The 20482-nt window shown below is 31.0% G+C and overlaps 2 protein-coding genes across 3 annotated transcripts; both read right to left on the reverse strand.

Annotated features, from left to right (window-relative positions):
* Positions 1–4362: 4362 nt before the first annotated feature.
* Positions 4363–12951, reverse strand: LOC130945078 (rhamnogalacturonate lyase B-like). 2 transcript variants are annotated; one of them, XM_057873743.1, is made up of 15 exons: positions 12689–12951; positions 12488–12609; positions 11985–12044; positions 11626–11745; positions 10007–10126; positions 9780–9921; positions 8995–9165; positions 7865–8032; positions 7666–7772; positions 6738–6831; positions 6473–6617; positions 5862–6024; positions 4995–5111; positions 4796–4922; positions 4363–4695 (listed from the first exon to the last, which is right to left on the reverse strand). In XM_057873743.1, the coding sequence occupies exons 1-15, from the start codon at positions 12731–12733 to the stop codon at positions 4435–4437; spliced, it is 1962 nt and encodes a 653-aa protein (XP_057729726.1). In that variant the 5' UTR covers positions 12734–12951; the 3' UTR covers positions 4363–4434. The 2 variants fall into 2 exon arrangements, with proteins under 2 accessions (XP_057729726.1, XP_057729727.1); XM_057873744.1 differs by lacking the exon at positions 11626–11745.
* A 1170-nt stretch (positions 12952–14121) lies between these two features.
* LOC130946687 (uncharacterized) lies at positions 14122–20073 on the reverse strand. Its single transcript, XM_057875525.1, has 16 exons — positions 19697–20073; positions 19547–19611; positions 19339–19460; positions 18888–18938; positions 18491–18610; positions 18285–18404; positions 17858–17999; positions 17193–17363; positions 16908–17063; positions 16700–16806; positions 16368–16458; positions 15607–15748; positions 15375–15531; positions 15146–15262; positions 14872–14998; positions 14122–14559 (listed from the first exon to the last, which is right to left on the reverse strand). Exons 2-16 carry the CDS (start codon positions 19586–19588, stop codon positions 14326–14328), a joined length of 1899 nt encoding a protein of 632 aa, XP_057731508.1. The 5' UTR covers positions 19589–19611; positions 19697–20073; the 3' UTR covers positions 14122–14325.
* Positions 20074–20482: the final 409 nt, after the last annotated feature.

A 20482-nucleotide genomic window follows, 5' to 3' on the forward strand; every position in this document is an offset into this window, starting at 1 on the left:
TAAAGGATGAGTGGAGGAAACTGGGAGACGACATGTTTACAAACAAGCTGAAGGCGTTGACAGTACCGCTCAGGAGATGGCATACGGATAATTTTGGGGATATGGATAACAGAATAAAGAAGTTTGAGGAGGAGATCAAGAAGATTGATGACAAGGTCAGTGCTGGTAGTTATGATGGAACAATGGAGGCTAGACGTAAGGCGCTGGTGACTTGTTGTGCAAAGTGGTATGTCAGAAAAGAGGTGCATTGGAAGCAGATGTCCAGATCCAAGCATGCTAGAGATATGGACAGGAACACTAGATACTTCCATAACTTAGCTTCGGCAAGGAGGAGGAACAATAGAATAGATTCTTTAATGATTAATGGGAGGCTGGTACGGAATCAGGCTAGAATAAAATCTGAGATTGTGGGCTTTTATAAAGATCTTTATAGACAGGAGCATGCCCCTTTGATTGGGATCCGTGATGGGCTGGTTAAGCAGATTACTGACGAAGAGGCAGCAATGTTAGAGGAGATGCCATCGACAGATGAAGTACGAGAGGCAGTCTGGGATTGCGAGTCCAGTAAAGCTCCAGGTAGTGTTGGCTACAATATGAATTTTATCAAGAAATGCTGGGATGAGCTTGGTCAGGAGTTTACTGCAGCTGTGTTGAACTTTTTTCAGAATGCAAAGTTACCAGCAGATGCTAATGTTACTTGGGTGGCGTTAGCACCAAAATTTGTGGGAGTTAAGGAGATCAAAGACTTAAGACCGATTAGTATGGTTGGATGTGTCTATAAGGTGATAACTAAAGTGCTGGTAAGAAGAATGCGATCAGTGATGCCGCATCTAGTGGGAGAGACTCAATCTGCTTTTGTAAAGGGTCGCAAAATACATGATGGTGCCCTCATTGCTTGTGAGACAGTTCACTGGCTTAAGCTGCGGAAGAAGCAAGCGGCAATCGTTAAATTGGACTTCCAGAAAGCCTATGACAGAGTGAGATGAAGTTTTGTGGATATAGTGCTACAGAAGATGGGTTTTGGTAGTAGATGGAGGACCTGGGTGAAGGAGAGTGTGACTACAGCATCTATGTCAATTTTGATCAATGGGTCACCAACCAAGCCATTCAAGATACAGAGGGGCCTCAGGCAAGGCAACCCTCTCTCCCCCTTCCTGTTTGTTCTCGTTGTTGACGTTCTGCACAGGATGGTGGGGGAGGCGGTTAGAAATAGCAGAATATCTCCACTACTGGTGGGAATGAATAATGTGGAATTGTCGCATCTCCAATTTGCAGACGACACCATTTTATTTTGTCCTCAGGAAACGGAGACGCTAGTGAATTACAAGAGGCTCCTGTGTTGTTTTGAGCTAATGTCTGACCTGAGTATCAACTTTGAAAAATCGAGCCTAATTTCAGTCAACTGTGAGAAGGAATGGGTGACGAATATGTGTGGTCTGTTGGGTTGTGGCGAAGCAGTTTTACCTGTCAAGTACTTAGGGATTCCTCTTGGTGCTAATCCTCGATTGGTGAAGACTTGGAAACCTATCATAGACAAGGTTGAAGACAAGCTGAGTTTATGGAAAGCTAAGTCCCTCAACAAAGCGGGTAAGTTGGTCCTTATAAAATCTGTTCTCAATAGCCTGCCGGTTTACTACTTAAGCTTGTATAAGATGCCAAAGGGGGTTGCAGAAAGGATTATTGGGCTCCAAAGAAGGTTCCTGTGGAGTAAAGAAGATGGGAATAATGGGATACCAATGGTGAAATGGGAGGTAGTTCAGGCTCCGAAAAAACTAGGAGGTTTGGGGGTGGGGGATGCTCTAATTAGGAATGCGGCACTATTGTTCAAATGGTGGTGGTGTTTTTCAAAGGAGGACTGCCCGCTTTGGAAGAAGATTGTCTGCTCTTGTAATCAGTTGGACCCAACTGTAATGTTATCAAACCAACTTGTGCGACCAAGAGGGGGGCCGTGGAAAGATATATGCCAGCTTAATATTAAGGACCAACAGGTAAGAGATATGATGATCAGGGGTCTGTCGATGGAGGTGGAAAATGGCAGAAACATTCGCTTTTGGGAGGATGCGTGGTTACAAGATGGCTCCTTGAAAGAATATTTTCCAAGACTCTTCTCGGTTTCAAATCAACAAGGATCCGTAATAGGGGACTGTGGGTTCTGGGATGGGCTAGAGTGGGTATGGGACTTCCAATGGAGGAGGGAACTCTTCCAATGGGAGTTAGAGTTGCTAAATCAATTACATGACCGGTTGAGGGTCGTGAGGTTATCACTTGATAGAGAGGATTTAGTGAGTTGGAAATTTGATAAAAATGGAGTGTTTTCTACTAATTCTTTTGTGCAGGTGCTACATAATGAGATGCTCCCAGCAGACATCACAAGTTACAACTTCACAAGCTCCATATGGAGAGGCTTGGTTCCACCAAGAGTTGAACTCTTTGCTTGGTTTGTGCTAGTAGGAAGGGTAAATACGAAGGAGAGGCTGAGCAGACTTGGAATTATTAATCATCATGACAACATTTGTGTTTTGTGTAAAAAAATATAGAATTTGTACATCATTTATTTTTTGCATGTGAGTTCACGTGGCAGGTATGGTGTGCTTGGCTGACATTTTCTGATAGAGCTTGGGCCATCCCGGGAACCACTAAAGAGTTCTATGAGAGCTGGATTGAAGCAACAGGTGGGAAGTCAGAGCAAAGAAAATGGCTGATAGAATTTTGTGCGGTTATTTGGAACATCTGGTTGGAGCGAAATAACAGAGTCTTCCAGCAGGTAGAGACAAGTGTTGAAGGAATTAAGATCATGTCCTTCTTGAGTTACAAGGAGTGGTGTGGAGTTGATCCGTTTGGTTGTTGATGGCAATGCCGGAGATGACAACGGATACCAGCTTTTCAGTTATGTCTGTGTTTATTTGGTTATCTTAGTTCCTTTGCTCCACTTTATTGTGTTGAGCCTCTTTTGTTCAAAAAAAAAATTTTATCCTTAATATTTTAAATAATTTTTTAATTATATTCTTATCATTATGTTTTTGATAATCAATAATTAATCAATTATTTTTTTTAATTTTACCTTTAATTAAAATCTTGATTTTAACTCCAATCCAATCCAATTTAAAAATTCAAATTTAATCCCAGCCCGAAAACTATTTTGGTAGCTACATTCAATTTTATTAACAAAACAAACGAACAGAATCTAAGAGTGATTGATTTTGTACTAGTTGGCCTTTGGATCACTGTGAAATGTGAATTCATTATTGATATTGAAACAGTCAAAAATTCCTAGCTATATATATTTGCACAATTATTATATTACCCACTCAATTTGCTCCTGATTTGTGAGAATTCAATTGCACTTCCAATATAAAAAGTACAGCGCTATTTTATTTAGCAGAGCAATAAAATTTGTGGTTCTCCTTTATTTTCTTCTTTTATGCGAAACTTTCTACTAATCGTGCAATTCATGAGTTGTAATAATTTGAATAGTGAAAACAACCTGGATAATTATAACGATAATGATGCCACTTAATATTTTGCGTATAGTTTTATTATATGATTGACTAATTTCTTTGTATACCACCATTATGTCCAACGCCCAAGTCCATATTACAAATGATGAGTGATAAGAAGCTAATAATCACAATTAGATCATGATTATAACTTTTGGCCCTTATTCGCATGTTGTGTCTTCAATTTGATATCTCAATTTGTAAGTAAGTTTCAATTTAATCAAAATTTTAGTTATTTTTGTTTAGTCTTCAAATTTTATGTACAAAATTTATGTTAATTTTTGAAATATTTTTTGATGCACTGACCTAATGAAATATTGATGTGAAAGTCTAGATGTCATGTTAGATTTTGTAAAATGACGTATTTTGATTTTGATACTTAAATAGTCCAAAAATATTATAAGTGTTCTTTATTAAATTTTTTTCTCACAAAATAAGTGACATAGCTTCAATTTTTAGATTATTTGAGTGCCAAAACTAAAAATGCATCATTTTACAAATTTTAGCGTGAAATTGTGACTGTCTGTGTTAATACTTTATTAACGTTTGTGTACCAAAAATTATTCCAAAGACTAACGTAAATCACATTTGTAAAGTTTAAAAAACTAAATAGAAACAATTGAAACTTAGGAGATTAAATTAAAACTTCCGTAAAAATTCATGAACCAAATTGAATATTATCTCCTTTTTAAAAATATATAAAAAAAATACTAGGTAATCATCAAGACTCTACTTTATTACTATATTAGAATTTTCTCACCCACCAAACTAAACAATTCTCAAATTAAAATGCATAACTTCATTTGAAAAACTAATAGAAAAAAATGAAACGAAGATTTCCCACAGCACCATAATTCCATTTTATGGTTCGATTAAATTAATCAGCTATAATTAAGACTATGCTATAATAATGCAACAAACGAAAGTCAAGTATATCTTAAATGTTTTTATTTAAACTAGATGGTTGTGGTGGACCTTCCAAACGAATGTAATCATACATAATGTTCTGAAATGGGGTATTGCCTCTAGCTTGTGTTAGAAAAATGGTGTTATCTCCTTCAACAAGTTTAGTTCCTTGAATGTCCACATTGAAAAGCCAATAGAGTCCATGAATTCCATGCCTTGCAATTGAGTTATCCCTTCCTATCAACCCACTTGAGAATAGAGGACGACTTGCCTTTGGATCATTAACTCGCACCTATAATTAAATAAATTAAATTATTTTATTTATCAAGTTAATGTATATGAAAAAAATCTCATGTTCTAAGTTATTCAAGCAGAAATATTAATGGGTAGACCTGGAGTTCAGAAAATGTAGCGGAAGCCAAAGCTAGGCGCAGTTTATAGGTGCCGGTTTTGTTTACATTGGAAAGCTGAAACTTGATCTGCCAAGTGGTTCCTTGATATGCATTGTCATCTTTCTTCCTATAAACAATGGTGGAGAGATAGATAACACATTTGGAAAGAAAATTTCAATTCCAAAATTAGTATAAGTACCTTGTAACTTGGGCAAAGAACCAATCTTTGGTGTAATCACTAACTCCAACAGTGTAGATTAAATCTTTGTCGGGGTACAATTCTGCATATCTCTCCCATAATCCATATTGCCTAAATCTGTCAATAATTATGCTTCCCTTTAGATGCTATATTAATGGTTTAATAATTAACATGGTATTATTCGTCAATTTAGTTCTCCAAAGATCAAATGTTTTAAATTGGTCTCGAAAAATATATAATAATAAATTAAATTAATTTTTCTGCTGATTAAACAATGATGTGTCACAAAATAATTATGTTATATGTCATCATCTAATAGATGAAAAAATAAATCTGATTTACAGATGTATATTTTAGAAATCAATTTAAAACATTTCATCTTTGAGGATTATTTTGACTATCCATTATTATTATTATTATTATTAGAAAAAAAGGAAAAATTGATTCTGATTTTTTGGTCCGTAGATATTTAAGTCTCTGAGGATTTAAAAATACATTTAAGTTCTGATCTCTTTAAAATTTAGACTTCCTGAGTCTAATTTATCCAATTTTAAAAACTCTTTCATCGTAACAACTAACCAGGTCAGTACAACAGAAGTCATGTTTGATTTTTCGGTTAAGTCTGACAAATCCAAATGAACATGAGGATTGATATGTCCAAGTTTTGAAAATATCAGATACTTAAATGTATTTTCAGATTCTTAAAAACTTAAATATCTGCATATCAAAAGGTGAAGAACCTGTTTATCCTTTTCTCTTATTATTATTATTATTATTAGATGTTCAAATATGTTTTTGGTAGTTAAAAAAAGGAAACATATTTCATGTTTGTATGAAAAAGGAGACATAAATAATTAAGGTATTAACTTTTGAGGATGATTAACGTAGAGTTTGTTGATGTATTTGGGATTTGGATCAGGAACATAAAACTCTGCAGCTGTACGATCTGGAATCCCTATTTCCCAAAGTGTTGGTCCATCTCTTGGTGGCTCATAAACAAGATCACCCAATTCAATGAAAGTAGTAGACCCTGTTTAATTTAATTAATTTCCACATATAAATAATAAAGCCCAAAAACAAAAAGAAAAATAGTGAAGTTGGTTGGTCATATATACATTTTTTGTTTTTGATATTAAAGTGGTAATAGTATTTTTTTGAAATGTGTTTTGTTGGAGTGTTATTTTTAAATGTGAAACCGTTTAATCAAAGAAGTAAAAATCAGACTGTCCGATTTGTTAGAGGTACAGAAATTAGACGGTTCGATTTGTAAAGGTATAGAAATCGAACTGTCCAATTTGTAAGAGGTACAGAAATCGGACCGTCCGATCTGTGTTAAAAAATTAAAAATTTTGAAGTACAAAAAAATCAGACTTTCTGATCTGTGTACCTTTCACAATTTTAAAAAATACAAAAAATTACAATATTAGAACATATCACTATTTTTATTTTCATACCAAAAAAAAAAGAGCCATATATACCTTCCGCTATGGTTATAATTGAATTATTGTATTTGTAGTCTCCAATAAAACCAGGTACCCATGCATATAAATTATAGTCACCAGCACGTACATTGCTGATGGAGAAATACCCATCTTCATCTGCTTCACTCCAGAACTGATAATTCTGTTACATATTCACAAAATAATTAATATATTTTATATAATGTAAGTTAGATGATTAAATTCTTCTTTTTTAACTTTACTAATTTAATTTTGTATCTTTAGAAGATGAATTCTTTTATACCTTGCATTCTCTTTGCCATGATCCAACATCTCCAGGGGGAGCCAAACCAACATATGCACCTTTTGCTGCTATGTAGTCATCATCGCTTATATACCTTTTTTATTTACCAAAACATATATGTTATTATTAGATTAATCAATTAATTCTTATAAAATCTCACATGAATTAATTTTACTTTAAAAAAATTCAACATCTCAATTTATTTAATCGTTGAAAATACTAACATAGTTGGTATACTGTCACTGTTAAATATTATATAGTATTTTAAAACGTGACTTACATTATACATTAACGATGATATGTTAACAAAAAATTAACAGAAATATCACTAATTTGACTCATTAGTATTTTTAGACACTAAATTATATTAACTCATTATAAATAAATTTCATCAAAATGCATAAGGTGATGAGGTATATATAACAGGCTAATTTTTTTAAAAAATAGAAAAAATTGTGTGCAATATAATATCATGGTTAATTAGTATATTTTTTATATAATTTTTACCCTTAAATTTTAAATCTAAGAGTCAGATTTTATAGTGTACAAATTAAAAGTTTGATTTGTAGCGAAATATTTTTTTCGTTCCAAAACAAATCAAAGAGTTTGATTAGCATGTTTAAAAAAAATTTTAACACTAAAATACAAATATAAAAGTTAAATTTATATATTTAAAAAATAAAAAAATCTAATCTTCAAATTTACATATTTAAAAAAAATTGAAAACCACAAATCTGAGTCAAATTTGTGGTATCAGCACAAAAACATACACCAAATTCTTACGTTGTTAGAAAATACTACAGAACCACAACACTAAAATTAAAAATAGAAATGTTTAGAAACAAAAGAAATTTAATTAGAATCAATCAAAATTTATTTTATTTAATATTTATTAATTACTGTAACAATTAGAAAACGCATAACATACCTCTCTCTAACCAATAACCTGCCAGTAACAATACCCCGTTCGTACCACTTTGGGTAATCATCTGATTCGGGAAAAGTGTAAGGCCAACTTTGTACTTCTACATTCATCTATTGCATTAGAAAGATCAATTAATAATTAAAAGGATAATTAATTATTGTTAGATATTATACATAATTTAGCTTGATTATTCTAAATAAACCTGAAGTTTAGCATCTTCCCAAAGCATTTTATGGGGTTCAACATCACCATTATTGTCATTAGGAGAATTCAAATAGATGAAAACTGGACCAAAAACTTTCTTCCATGCTTCTCCTTCTTTGAATTTTGGCACCAAGTCCTCTCCACTATAATGGGCACTTAGAAACACCTATAATGATTACATTGTTTTGAACCGAACAAGTTTTCAGCACCAAACATTATTTGGGATACAAAGTACTCTTTCATGTGCTATAAATCAAGTATACAAGTAAATTATAGATACTAATCTATATTTATTATTTAATGTGTGTAATTATATTAAGTAATGGGAGATTAGTTAAGTATTTTATTCTCTGATACTTAGTCTCTTATCCAAATCTAAGTCGATGTTACTATATGCATATATTTTTAACCAAGAGTATAAACTTTCATAAAAAAATTTCATCAAAATGGATATATCTTATTTTTATTTTTTAGAGAAAATGACATATGAGTTTTGAATTTTTTTTTTTTACAAAGACAAATAATTTTTTTTAAATTAAAATACAAATAGGTCTCCCACTTTTGTAAATAAAAGACACACAAATTCTTCTAATGATAGTTTAAATTTAGTATAGAAGAATTTACGTGTCTTTCATTTATAAAACTAGATTTTTTTATAATTAAAATTTGATAAGAAACTTAATTGTTAAAGGAGACTAAAAAATAGAGATTTAGGTAGTATTTGTTTTGAGGTAATGAAACAGAGATGAAAGACTGTGATTTAATATCATGTTTGTTAGTTTACAGATTGGTATTAAAATTTTAATCTTTTATTTCTCAAAATTTTAGTATTTCAGTACTTCCAAAAAGTAAAAATAGGAGATTGAAATTTTTGAGAATGAAAACTAATAATATTTTATATTTAAAATATCTCTATTTCAATTAATTAATTTTAACTTTATCTTTTATACAAATTAAATTAAAATTTTCTTCTTATTTCCGTTTCTATTTGTTAATTTACACCAAATATAATCTTAAAATTTATTTCAATTTTTATCTCTTAGTCTCAGTCTTTCTCTCTATTTTTTTTTAAACACTACCTTATTTACCATTTTCTGGTGTTAATTTCTTATAGAAGCACATACTTACAGCGAGCGTGGTGGGTCCAACGTGGGAGGTTAAGTTTTGTTTGAGGGGCCCACCAGAACGGAACTCATTGCTGGGCGTAATTAGCCAAAATCCAACGGCAGGATCCATGCACACCCACCCATGAACTTTGCTATCTTTGTTGTCACATGAATATTGGTACTTGTCATCTACCTATATATTCAAATACCACTTAATCACGTTAAGAAACAAACTTTATTTTTAATAATTTAATTTTAACGTATTTTTAATATAAAATATTTTATAAAATTATCTAATTATATTTTTTTAATAATTATTTATGTAATTCATATAAAAATAATATTACATAATCAATAAATATTATTATTTTTAATCAGTATTTAACCAATAATAATTTATATAATTTTATATATAAAAAATATATAATTTATATTTATATTTATTAAAATTTTATACACATAAATCTTTATAATTTATATTTATATTTTTTTTAAAATTTACACACATAAATAAATAAAATTTATTTATTAAAAATAATTTAGTAATTATATTAATTAAATAATAATAAAAATATTCAAAATTACTAATTTTTATAAGTTTCTCTTTTATTTATTTACTTAATAATATATAATTAAATATGTATAAAATTATTTTACATTAATTATGTATTAAAATTAAATTTTATTTTTAATATAAAATATAATAAAAACTCGGTATAATTAATTTTACGTGAAGTTGATAGTCAAGACTCCTTAAATAATTTAAATAATTTGATTAAATTTCATAATGTTGAAAGTGTTATCTACCTCCCCTTTGAATTCAGGTTCAAGAGGATCGCCAAAAAGAACTGCTTCGGGATATGCAAGGGGTTGGCCTCTTGGTGGCACTCGATCATCAGGAAGAGGCATGTTTCTTTGTCGGTTATCCGCCATTGCCATATAATGGAACCTCCAAAAAAATAACACACTATTCAGTTATAGCTACTCTCTAATTAATTAAAGCATAGCATATAAGGTTCATAATTAATAATTACTTGTCTTTTCTGAGCTTGAAAGCAATTCTCGTTTCGTCAAGATTGAAAGCAGGCCACTCGCTTAAGTGTTCGTAAATAGCATATGAATAGAACCCCGAAGTACCACGAAGCATTATGAACCTATATTATATATGCAACTTATTATTAACTATAAATACTAATAACGTAATTAATGTTTAATTTAACTTCTGAAATTTTCAATATTTATTAAAATAATTTTGATTTAACTGCCCTGTTGTTATGAAATGTTACACTGCTAGGGTGATATTTCCAACAGTAAGATAATGTGACTAAAATTTGTGATCTAAATTGTTTAATTAGACTTATTTTAATTTCTATATCAATGTATAATTAATTAATTGAAACGAGTCTAATTAACTAATTTAAAATTCATATTTAATCACATTAAAGTCTTAACTATGTCACCTTTTTTCGTTGGAAATGTCACACTTACATTTTAACGTTCTACTATAGTTGAATTAGGAACAATTATGATCAACCAACACTGATACGAACACGGACATGACACCATATGGGACAGATTGACACGCAAATTTTAAAATTTTATAAGATACGGAAACGCACGTACATATAAAATATAAAGTATTTTTTAGATAAATTGTAATGATATTTTGATATTTTATTGATATTAAAATATGAATTAATTTTTTAATTATTTTTAATGTCTTATTTTAATTATATCAAGTATTTAAAATATTTTTGTTTTAATAAATAATAATATATATTATATCTAAATGTATTTTAAAAATATATGTTAAGAATAAGATTAAACATGCTGACACGTTATGGTATTTATGTGTGTCTAAACATCCGAAAAATAATTTTTTTACTTTTTATTAAGACACGATTGAACCCAGCAGACACGCGTATCGAACGAGTGTCGATGAGTGTCGTATCAGACACGATAACTCAGTAAAGTGTCCGTGCTTTATAGGCCGAACAAAAAAAAATTTATTATTTGTAAATTCAAAAACTAATTTAAGGCCAGTTTGCCTAAACTTCTTAAATAAGTTCTTTTGAAAAAGAAACTTAGCTCAGTTTGGGTAACCAACTTAATTAAGCTCATTTTGATAAAATAACTTAAATAATAAATGACTCTGTTAAAAGTAACTTATAAATAAGTTATTTTGTGTTTGAATTTTTAACTTTAAAAGTGTTTATTTTATAGAAATGTGATGAAAAATAGAAGTATTATGAGAGAAGTCATTTTTTTAACTTTTCTATAAGTTTCTAAATAGCTTCTTAGAAAGTTGTAATTTGGTTTTGAAAATTGCATCAGACATTAATACTACTACTTTTCATAAGTCAAAAATTAAAAAAGTCACTTCTAAAATTTTCTAAACGGATTAAAATATAAAAATTTTTATTAATAATAATTTTTAAATAAGTTATTTTGTGTTTGAAAAATTATTATAAAAATTCTTGTTTTAAAATTATACATTAAATAAAAATAATAAAATAATTTTTGAAAATAGGAGAGGTGACATTTTTTTCATGTTTAAAAATCAAAGACTATTTTAACGAACATTAAAAAATTTAGGAACCAAACTAAACATTTCCTCCTATTAATAATATAGAAGACAATTTATTTATATGACCTTTTATCGATATTCAAAGGAACTAGCTGGTCTTTGAGGGACACGTCCCATGTTCTTGTGAAAGAAATCTCAACTTGATCCTCATTTTCCATTATTACTTTGAAAGCGGTTCCTTTTATTCTGCATTCACAATTTCACATAACATAATAATAACTCAATTTAATAACTTAGTCCTATTTTTTCAACTCTCAATCAATAATTCATGAAAAAAAATATATATATATCTAAAATTTATATTAATCAATTCTTTACTAAAAAAAAAAAGCGAAATTCTTATAACGACGAATTGGCATGGCTTGTTCATACATAGAAATGAAATAGATTATATGAAAATGAAAATAAAATGAAGATGAACATACACGTCAAATTTGCCAGTGGTTCCTGTACTTGTTGGTGAGCTCCAAACAAGGTCCCAATACCTACTTACACATATCAATTTCAAACAAATTTATGTATTAAAAAAGAACAATATGACTGCGTTTGTTTCTGAAAATAAAATATATAGACACAATTTTTTGTGTTCTTATATTCTATTTGGTAATAAACTAGAACAAATTATAAATATTTAATTTATTTTTATTTTTTTATTTAAAAAATTTAAGACGAAAAATATAATAATAAAAAATATAATTATAAAAAATTAACAAGAATAATAAAAAAATAAAAAATAAGTTTTGTTTTTTGTTTGTGTCTCCGTGTATTTTTTTTATTAAGATGAATACAAAATATACTAATTCAGTATTTTTGAACACAATACTTCAATACATGCCTTCTCTTTATCCCTTATTTAGTATCCTATCTCCGTAAACAAGGCAGCCTAAATGAAGAACTAGGTTGTAAATAAAGTATTTTTATACTATACCCTCTATTAGATTCTTCATTCAAAACTTCAAGCAAGTTGTCGATTCCATTATACTGAATTCCAGTCACTATTCCTTCTGGATTTGAAATCGTTACTCTTACTATGCCATTCTCCACCACCACCTGCACAGCAATGAACAAAATGAAAATAAATAAATAAATAAATAATGAAATTTTTAATATAATATTAATGCATACATACATGACGATCTTGAATGGTGAGTTGCACCCCGAGGAGTGTTGTCATGGTGATAATACGATTCCTCAGAGATTTGATTTGAGCAACGAAACGCAGATTCAGAGTAGTTTGAAAGTGGTTGAGAATGAATTATCTTTCTTATAAGGTATAATATGAATAGAAAGAATATAATGAACTGGGTTTGGAAAATAATAAAAGAGTTTGTATAGTTATTATTACATATATAGTGTACGCCATGAATTCATGATGAAGAGGAACTTAAATAGATTGGTTATTAGTGTAGGTTCCTTGGACCGAAAAGAAAGCAATATTGTTGTTTAATAATCTCTTTACTTAGTCGCCACAGTTAATAGATAAAAGGCGTGCGATTGAAGAAGCAGTGTGTGGTATTATGGGGATTAAGACTAAGATATAAATATTATGTGTCTCTTCATTTGTTTTGGTTTCTTTTTGCTGAGGGGAAGTTTTGAGCCACATCCTTCATCGTCGCTTTACAAAGCACTTTTTAAATATGTATTTTTAATAAAATTCAAAACACAATGTTGGAGGTAGGTGACTTCTTGTTCAATGCAAAGGGACACAGAAAATGCAATACCAAGGTTTAATAGAAGGTGAACTTCAATTAATAAATAAGGGGTCAAAAACCACCCATAAATGTAAACATTAGGACACCTAAGGAAATGTAAGTTGTTTACTGTGTATTAAACTGAAGGGTAAAGTATATTTTTTATTCTTGAAGTTTGGCAAAAATTTTAAAAATATTCTTATATTTAATTTTGTTTCAATTTTGATTTGCACCAAATATATCACTGGCGACTAATTTTTCAAAAAATTTAGGACCAATTCAATAACAATTTCATAAGAACAACCTTCAATGCAAGCAAATCGAACATAATTGTTATGCATTGTTGTTAGATTGGTTTTAAATTTTTTAAAAATTTAGCTGTTGGGAGTATATATGACGCAAATAAAAATTTTTAGGACAAAATTAAAATAAAATAAAATTTATGAATATTTTTAAAACTTTTACCAAATTTCATGGACAAAAAATAAACATTACCCTTAAGGGAAAGTTTAAACATCAAATCAATTTCTAGTTTTAAGTATTTCAAATATAATATAACAATCTAAAATCAGAAATTCTCATGTGTCCAATCCGGCCATGGTTGACATCTTGGCACCAATTGAATGAAAGATTTCCATTTCCAGTATTAAAAAAAAATCTAAAATTAGAAATTCTCATGTTGCACACTCTATTAAAATATTCACATCAATAATGGAAAATGTCAAATTATGTGAACTTAGATATCTTTAAAAAAAAAAAAGTCACAACCTAGGATAAAATCCCACATTATTCATGATCTGTATTTAAAAAAAAAAAAATCAACGTTCGATCTGCCTGTTTCATGAATGATGGTGGATGAACTAGTCAAAACTAATCAAATAAACATAAATATTAATTTATCACGTATAAAGTCATTCTAGAACGTTTCTACATCTTAAATCTACTTACAGAATAAAAGAAAAAAATAACAAAAATATACATACCAATATGTTGAAAATACAATACATACATGCATTACTATGTTGTTCCATTTAATCAGTTTCCAACACTTAGCTTAAAGATGTTTAATTTGGAATCAAGGAGGTCCTTCCATACGAATATAGTCATACATGATACCCTGGAAACAATTGTTGCAACGTGGTTGAGTAAAATATAAAGTGTTGGGGCCATTTATAAGAAGAGAACCAGGTACATTCACACTGTACAGCCAATAGAGTCCATGAATTCCATGTCTTGCAATCGAGTTATCCCTCCCTATTAGCCCAGTCGTAAACAGAGGACGCCTTGCATTCGGATCATTTACTCGAATCTTCGCAAAAAAATATGCAAAAAGACAAGTTTATTACAACCTCAATCTCTTCTGTGACAAAGATATGGAGGACAAAATCATCCCTGAGAATTTAAAAATGTAACAAAATTGCGCCTACCATTTAAAAAGGGAGACAGTCATTGTTTCATACATCTGTGGAAGAACTAGTATGTCTGTACTAATTTTTTAAGAGATTATTTTGCCTCTTGTTTTTGGTTAGGGACGAGATTGAGTACTTATTCTTTTGTCAATCCAAATATCGTTTACATCCGACAAAGCATTATGCATATATGTAAGAGGAAAAAGTTTTACCTGCAATTCAGCTAATGTTGCAGATGCAATTGCAACTCTCAGTGTATAAGTACTTCCTTGAACCACATCATTGAGTTCAAACTTGATTTGCCAAGTTGTTCCTTGATGGCTATTATCCTCTTTCTTTCTGCAGTTATATACAAGCTTGAAAAATTAATATATAATGTAAGAGTGTCACTTCCAACAAAGAAAAGAAACTTCTTTTGTAGATGTGAGGTCACTAGGAACATCTTTAGCCATCCTATTAAGATGAACAATGTTCAAAGAATTATACCTGGGAATATGGGCATAAAACCAATCTCTCTTATAGTCACTGACACCAACTGTGTAAACCAAATCTGATTCCGGATACAATTCTATATACCTTTCCCATAATCCGTACTGTCTGAACCTACAAGTTGAGAGAAAAAAAAGGAAGATCAAAGAATAGATCAATTTAAAATTTGAAGAAAAGAAAAAGAAAACTTAATCAACCAATTTAGAAAGGAGACATAGAGGCTAACCTTTCAGGATGGTTGATAAAAAGCTTATTAATATGTTCTGGCTTGGGATCAGGAACATAAAATTCTGCAGCAGTTCGATCAGGAATACCTATTTCCCACAATGTTGGACCAACCCTTGGAGGCTCATATACCAGTTCACCCACTTCAATATTAGAACCTGTCCAGTAATTCTAGTAAGCATACATTTTTGGCAAGATGGCAAAATATTTCAAGTTTCACTAAGCTATGGAACCTGGGGTTATCTTCATCAAATCATCCAATTTGTAGTCCCCAACAAAACCAGGAACCCAGGCATAAAGGTTATAGTCGCCAGCACGTATGTTCCTGATTGTAAAAAATCCATTCTCATCTGCTCTGGTCCAGAATTGATAGTGCTGGCAGGATGAAATTTTAAATAAGTATATGTCAACATTATTGTTTCTCAGAAGCATTAAAGAAATAAAAATGAGGAAGTTTTGGAATAATGAAACACTCTAATTCCATTTCTTTGAATCTTGATTCACCTGATTCATGAATTAAAATTTTCAGTCAAAAAGGAAGAAGTTACATCTCAGAGCATTTGTCCTATCCTGTGACTACCAATGCAAGTGATTTGTGCGTTAAGGTTACTTTCTTTCTGATGAATATTAATACATTATTAAAACATTAATTAGTTGTTTCGAACTACTCAATCAAAGTAACAAATCTTTATATCAAAGAGACTCCCAATTTCATCTTTAGCCCTTACCATAGAGCAACACTTGTTCAAAGTAAATCAGGAACATCACAGCGAATGAGAGAATATTTAAGAAAACTTCAATAGCCCCCCTATCACTCCAATATTATTTTCAAAAATAATAATAAAAATAAGCAGAACAAAAAATGACAGTTAAGCATGAAGAGAAATGTGCACTGATCAGGTGCTCATGCAACTAAATTAGGCTTATAAATACTGCATGTATTTTTTTGTTGTTTTATTTATTTAAACCTTCAATAAGTGCAAAGGAAAAACACCTTGCATTCTCTTTGCCATGACCCGGCATCTCCTGGCGGGGCTAGACCAACATAAGCACCATTTGCAGATATTAAGTCTGTGCTGACATATCTGGACATTATAGTTAGAACAGCTCAATCAACTTTCCATATATGAGACAATGAACAATAAAAGATTTCTCAGGATACGAAAAATTGTTTATTAAGATATCATAGTAGTTAAGAAATAAACTGGAAGCATTCTGTGCAAGTATACAAAGCACCACTGTAACAATAAGATTCACATCCAATAATCAAAAGTGAAAACCTCAAGAAGTTCTATGTCGCAAAATAGGAGTATCTTCCATGCTTACCTGTCTAAGACGAGCAGTCTGCCACCAACGTTGCCCCTTTGATCCGACTTTGGAAAATCCTCTGAAGCTGGGAAAGAATATGGCCAGCTTTGAACTTCATTCATCATCTAAATATCAACTCATAGAAGAATTTATCTTACAACTTCTTCATCCAACTGAATGATATCATCTATTTCATAACAATGGTATAAGAGGAAAATGAGCATACCTGTATTTTGGCGTCCTCCCAGAGCCAATGTGGGTCATCACCAACTGGTCCAGAATTAAGATATATGAATACTGGACCAAAAACCTTCTTCCATGGTTCACCATCTTTGAATTTGGGGTTCAAATCTTGCCCCGCATAGTGACCACTAAGAAACATCTGATCATGCAAATTTAACGAAACATATTATAGTTGATAATAATCAGGTCAAATGATCTCAACTAGTAACACTCATTGTATGCAAGCATTGCAGGGAAAATGTCATCAAACTTAAGTTTATTAACTTACTGCAAGTGTGGTGGGGCCTACATGTGAGGTCAAATTCTGCTTGTGCGGTCCACCAGAACGAAACTCATCACTTGGTGTGATCTGCCAAAATCCCACTGGTGGATTGAAAGATATCCACCCATGGACTTTATTATCTATGTTGTCGCAGGAATATTGATACTTGTCATCCACCTGGGAACCAAAGAATCATAGATAAAGACAATAAAACTCTTCATACTACATGCAAAGGAAAAATATGTATCTCCTCCTCAACTAGCCACATGATGAGACCATTTGAAAACTGTAATACACGTAGGCAAAGTGATTTCCACAAATGGGAAGGAGCAAACTAAAGTTAACCATAATTATCATTAAATTGGGTGTGAAGGAAAAAACTTCAATGTTCCAATGCCAAATGGGTGACAGTGAATTTGGCAAACTGATGTTCAAGTTGTTCAAGGAAACGAGTAACAAACATTTTGACTTAATTTAGCTAAATAGCATCAAAAGGACTTTTTTTAAAGTTTCCACATGGCACTACTGCAGCATTCATTCCTTGCTTCAAATATCAGTTGCAAATGTAAGATCAGATGTGCATACATGCAAATAAGACCTATAAGAAGTAGATTACTACAGAAACATACAATTAGAAGGTTTGTACAGGAAAAAATGAGTACAATAAGTACCTCATCTTTCAGTTGAGGATCCTTGGGATTGACTAATTTGACAGCTTCTGGGTATGCCAAGGTTTGGCATCTCCCTGGTAATCGATCATCCGGAAGAGGCATAAGCCTTCGCCTGTTGTCTGCCATAGCCATGTATTGAAACCTGTATACTTGCTTGTTAAATTGGATGAACATTCAAAATAAAAGATGATTGAATGTTGTCTGCTACAACCATCTCTACTGAACTGATGTACATGCTTCTGCTAATTTTGTCCCTAGAGTTGCACAAAAATAGCAATATTTGAAATAACTAAATTATTGGCAAATGGTTAAATCCTAAAGAATTATTTGGAATTAAAATTTTCAGTTTTCACTAAACAAAACTTTACAAAGTCTTGTTAACATATAAAAATATGGCAAACACATGGAATGAGAAGGACAATCTTACATGTGTTTTCTAAGCTTGAAAGTGATCCTTGTTTCACTAAGATCGAAGTCTGGCCATCCACTTAAGTGCTCATAAATTCCATAAGAGTAGAAGCCTGATGAACCTCGGAGCAGTATGAATCTGAAATTGATCACCCACAGTAATTAATCCTGAACTTAGGATTTCAAGAAGGTAATGAATAATAAGTAAAATTTTGAGCAAGAGACCTTTTGTCAATGTTTAAGGGGACAAACTTTCCCTCAAGAGAAGGATCCCACATTCTTGTAAATGAAACCTCAACTTGTTCATCATTTTGAACTATAACTCTGAAAAACGTTCCTTGAATCCTGGAGCATAACATCTTCAGTTCACATTCCTTTCAAATATTATCCTTATAGGAAATGATTGAACACATAATATTGAAGAAAGAAACACACAGCAAAACAGAGAGGTTAGGGAAATTGTATATATTTCTACTCAGGTGCGACATAAAAGCCACTCCCGATTTAATTATGAAATCTAGTAAGTAGTCGCATTTGAATATAGCTTTATTGAGAATTGACTTGGTGGCATAATATCAAACACTGACACCATGCAGTTACAAAGAAGGTACTGTTGCCATACACATCAAAGGTTCCTTTGATTCCTGGTGCACCCCAAACAAGATCCCAGTACCTAAAAATCCAATTTGAAACAAAATTAGTTCCCAACTTGAAAAAGGTAACAGCTACTTGAATTTCAAAAAGGTCATCAAGTAAATTTGCACTGCTCTCTCTATAAAGCAAATCAAATTCACCAACACATATATTGTCTTTTGTTCTTTCTTTTTTGGTGTTTTCAGACCTTCCAAAAATATAATGGTTTATGTTTTCAAGACTCTGAAGAAAAAACAAAAAACTAAAAACAAAAGAGACAATTCCATTAAATTCCTTTTTTTTTTTACTTCATAAAATTTTGAAACCAATAACACTACTTCAAATCGAAAACAGAAACCAAATAGTCCAAAAGTCTAAACTACTTAAGAGATAGAAACAGAGAACCTAAATGAAATTTATGCATCATTGAAAGCACATACCCTCTATTAGTCTCCTTGTTGAGAACTTCAAGCAAATTATCAACACCATTATATGCTATCCCAGTAACAATTCCACCTGGATTCGATAACGTCACTTGAACTATACCATTATCCATCACCACCTGCTCATTCCAAATAGCTAAACATTTAGAACAAGAAACAAAAACATAACAATAGAAAGCGAAGCAATTAATTGTGTTGAGCTTACATAGCGATCTTGAATGTGCAACCGCACCCCTTGGGTAGACATAGTGATCCTTCTTCCTTTTTCTTCTTCTCACCAACACCACAAAAATCTCAGTGTCCGAGTTTAAAAAAAAAAAAAAATTAGAACATGAACCGATATTTTAGTACTCACTCCAAATTTTCAACGAAATGTGAAGAACGATTTCACCAGTTGATGAGAACAAGCGCGAATTATGAGAATCGTGTTACTATGCAAGGTGCATACATTTCTCAAACAAATAAATACAGAAGAGGTTTAAGTTCTCATTTAATTGACTTGAAAGTGATTGGATTGCGATTAAATGAGATGATTTAACAGCCATACGGAGTTAGTTATTCGGAGAGAGAGAAAGAAAGAGAAACTTTTGAATGCAGCGAGAAATTAACGTTCGGTGGAATTATATCGATGACAAAGAAAGCTATTTACGAAAACGGAGGAGGAGCCATGGATCAGTTCTAATACGGTGTCGTGTGGTTGTTTTTGTTTCATCGCTGGCGCAATTTTTTTCCGACGAAAAATGAGTGAGTAGCTGGAAAAATGAAAAAGGCGGGGTGACACGTGGCTTCTGTAGATTGGAGAGAAGCTTTATGGTCATTGGAAACTTGAGTAAGACCTAATTAAGTCCCAACGATTTTCTTAATAATTTAATTGGTATTGCTAGAAGTAGAGTTTTAATAATTATAATTATATAATGATGAAAGTAATTAATTTTATAATTTTATTTAAAAATTATCTGAATAAATAAATTTAATTGAATAATTATATAATTTTTTTCGTATTAATTAATAAATCAAAATTAAATTATTTTAAAAAGAAAAACTTTAGTCCCAAAAATATTTAATATTTAAATATATCTCCAATTTTTAATCTCGTTTATTAAAATAGTCTCCACTAAAATAGAGACACTTTCCTCCACTA

This window comes from Arachis stenosperma, chromosome 8, assembly GCF_014773155.1.
Source record: "Arachis stenosperma cultivar V10309 chromosome 8, arast.V10309.gnm1.PFL2, whole genome shotgun sequence".
Lineage (NCBI taxonomy): Eukaryota > Viridiplantae > Streptophyta > Magnoliopsida > Fabales > Fabaceae > Arachis > Arachis stenosperma.

Excerpts from the sequence above, each read along its gene's own strand:
- LOC130945078 (XM_057873743.1), bottom strand. The coding sequence starts at position 12,733 with ATGACAACACTCCTCGGGGTGCAACTCACCATTCAAGATCGTCAT. Across the intron at positions 12,045-12,487 it reads AATGAAGAATCTAATAGAGG|GTATTGGGACCTTGTTTGGA; the intron begins GTATAGTATAAA and ends ATGTGTAAGTAG. Across the intron at positions 6,025-6,472 it reads AATTATAACCATAGCGGAAG|GGTCTACTACTTTCATTGAA; the intron begins GTATATATGGCT and ends TAAATTAAACAG.
- LOC130946687 (XM_057875525.1), bottom strand. The coding sequence starts at position 19,588 with ATGTCTACCCAAGGGGTGCGGTTGCACATTCAAGATCGCTAT. Across the intron at positions 18,939-19,338 it reads AACAAGGAGACTAATAGAGG|GTACTGGGATCTTGTTTGGG; the intron begins GTATGTGCTTTC and ends TTGGATTTTTAG. Across the intron at positions 17,364-17,857 it reads ATCCTCAACTGAAAGATGAG|GTGGATGACAAGTATCAATA; the intron begins GTACTTATTGTA and ends TTTGGTTCCCAG.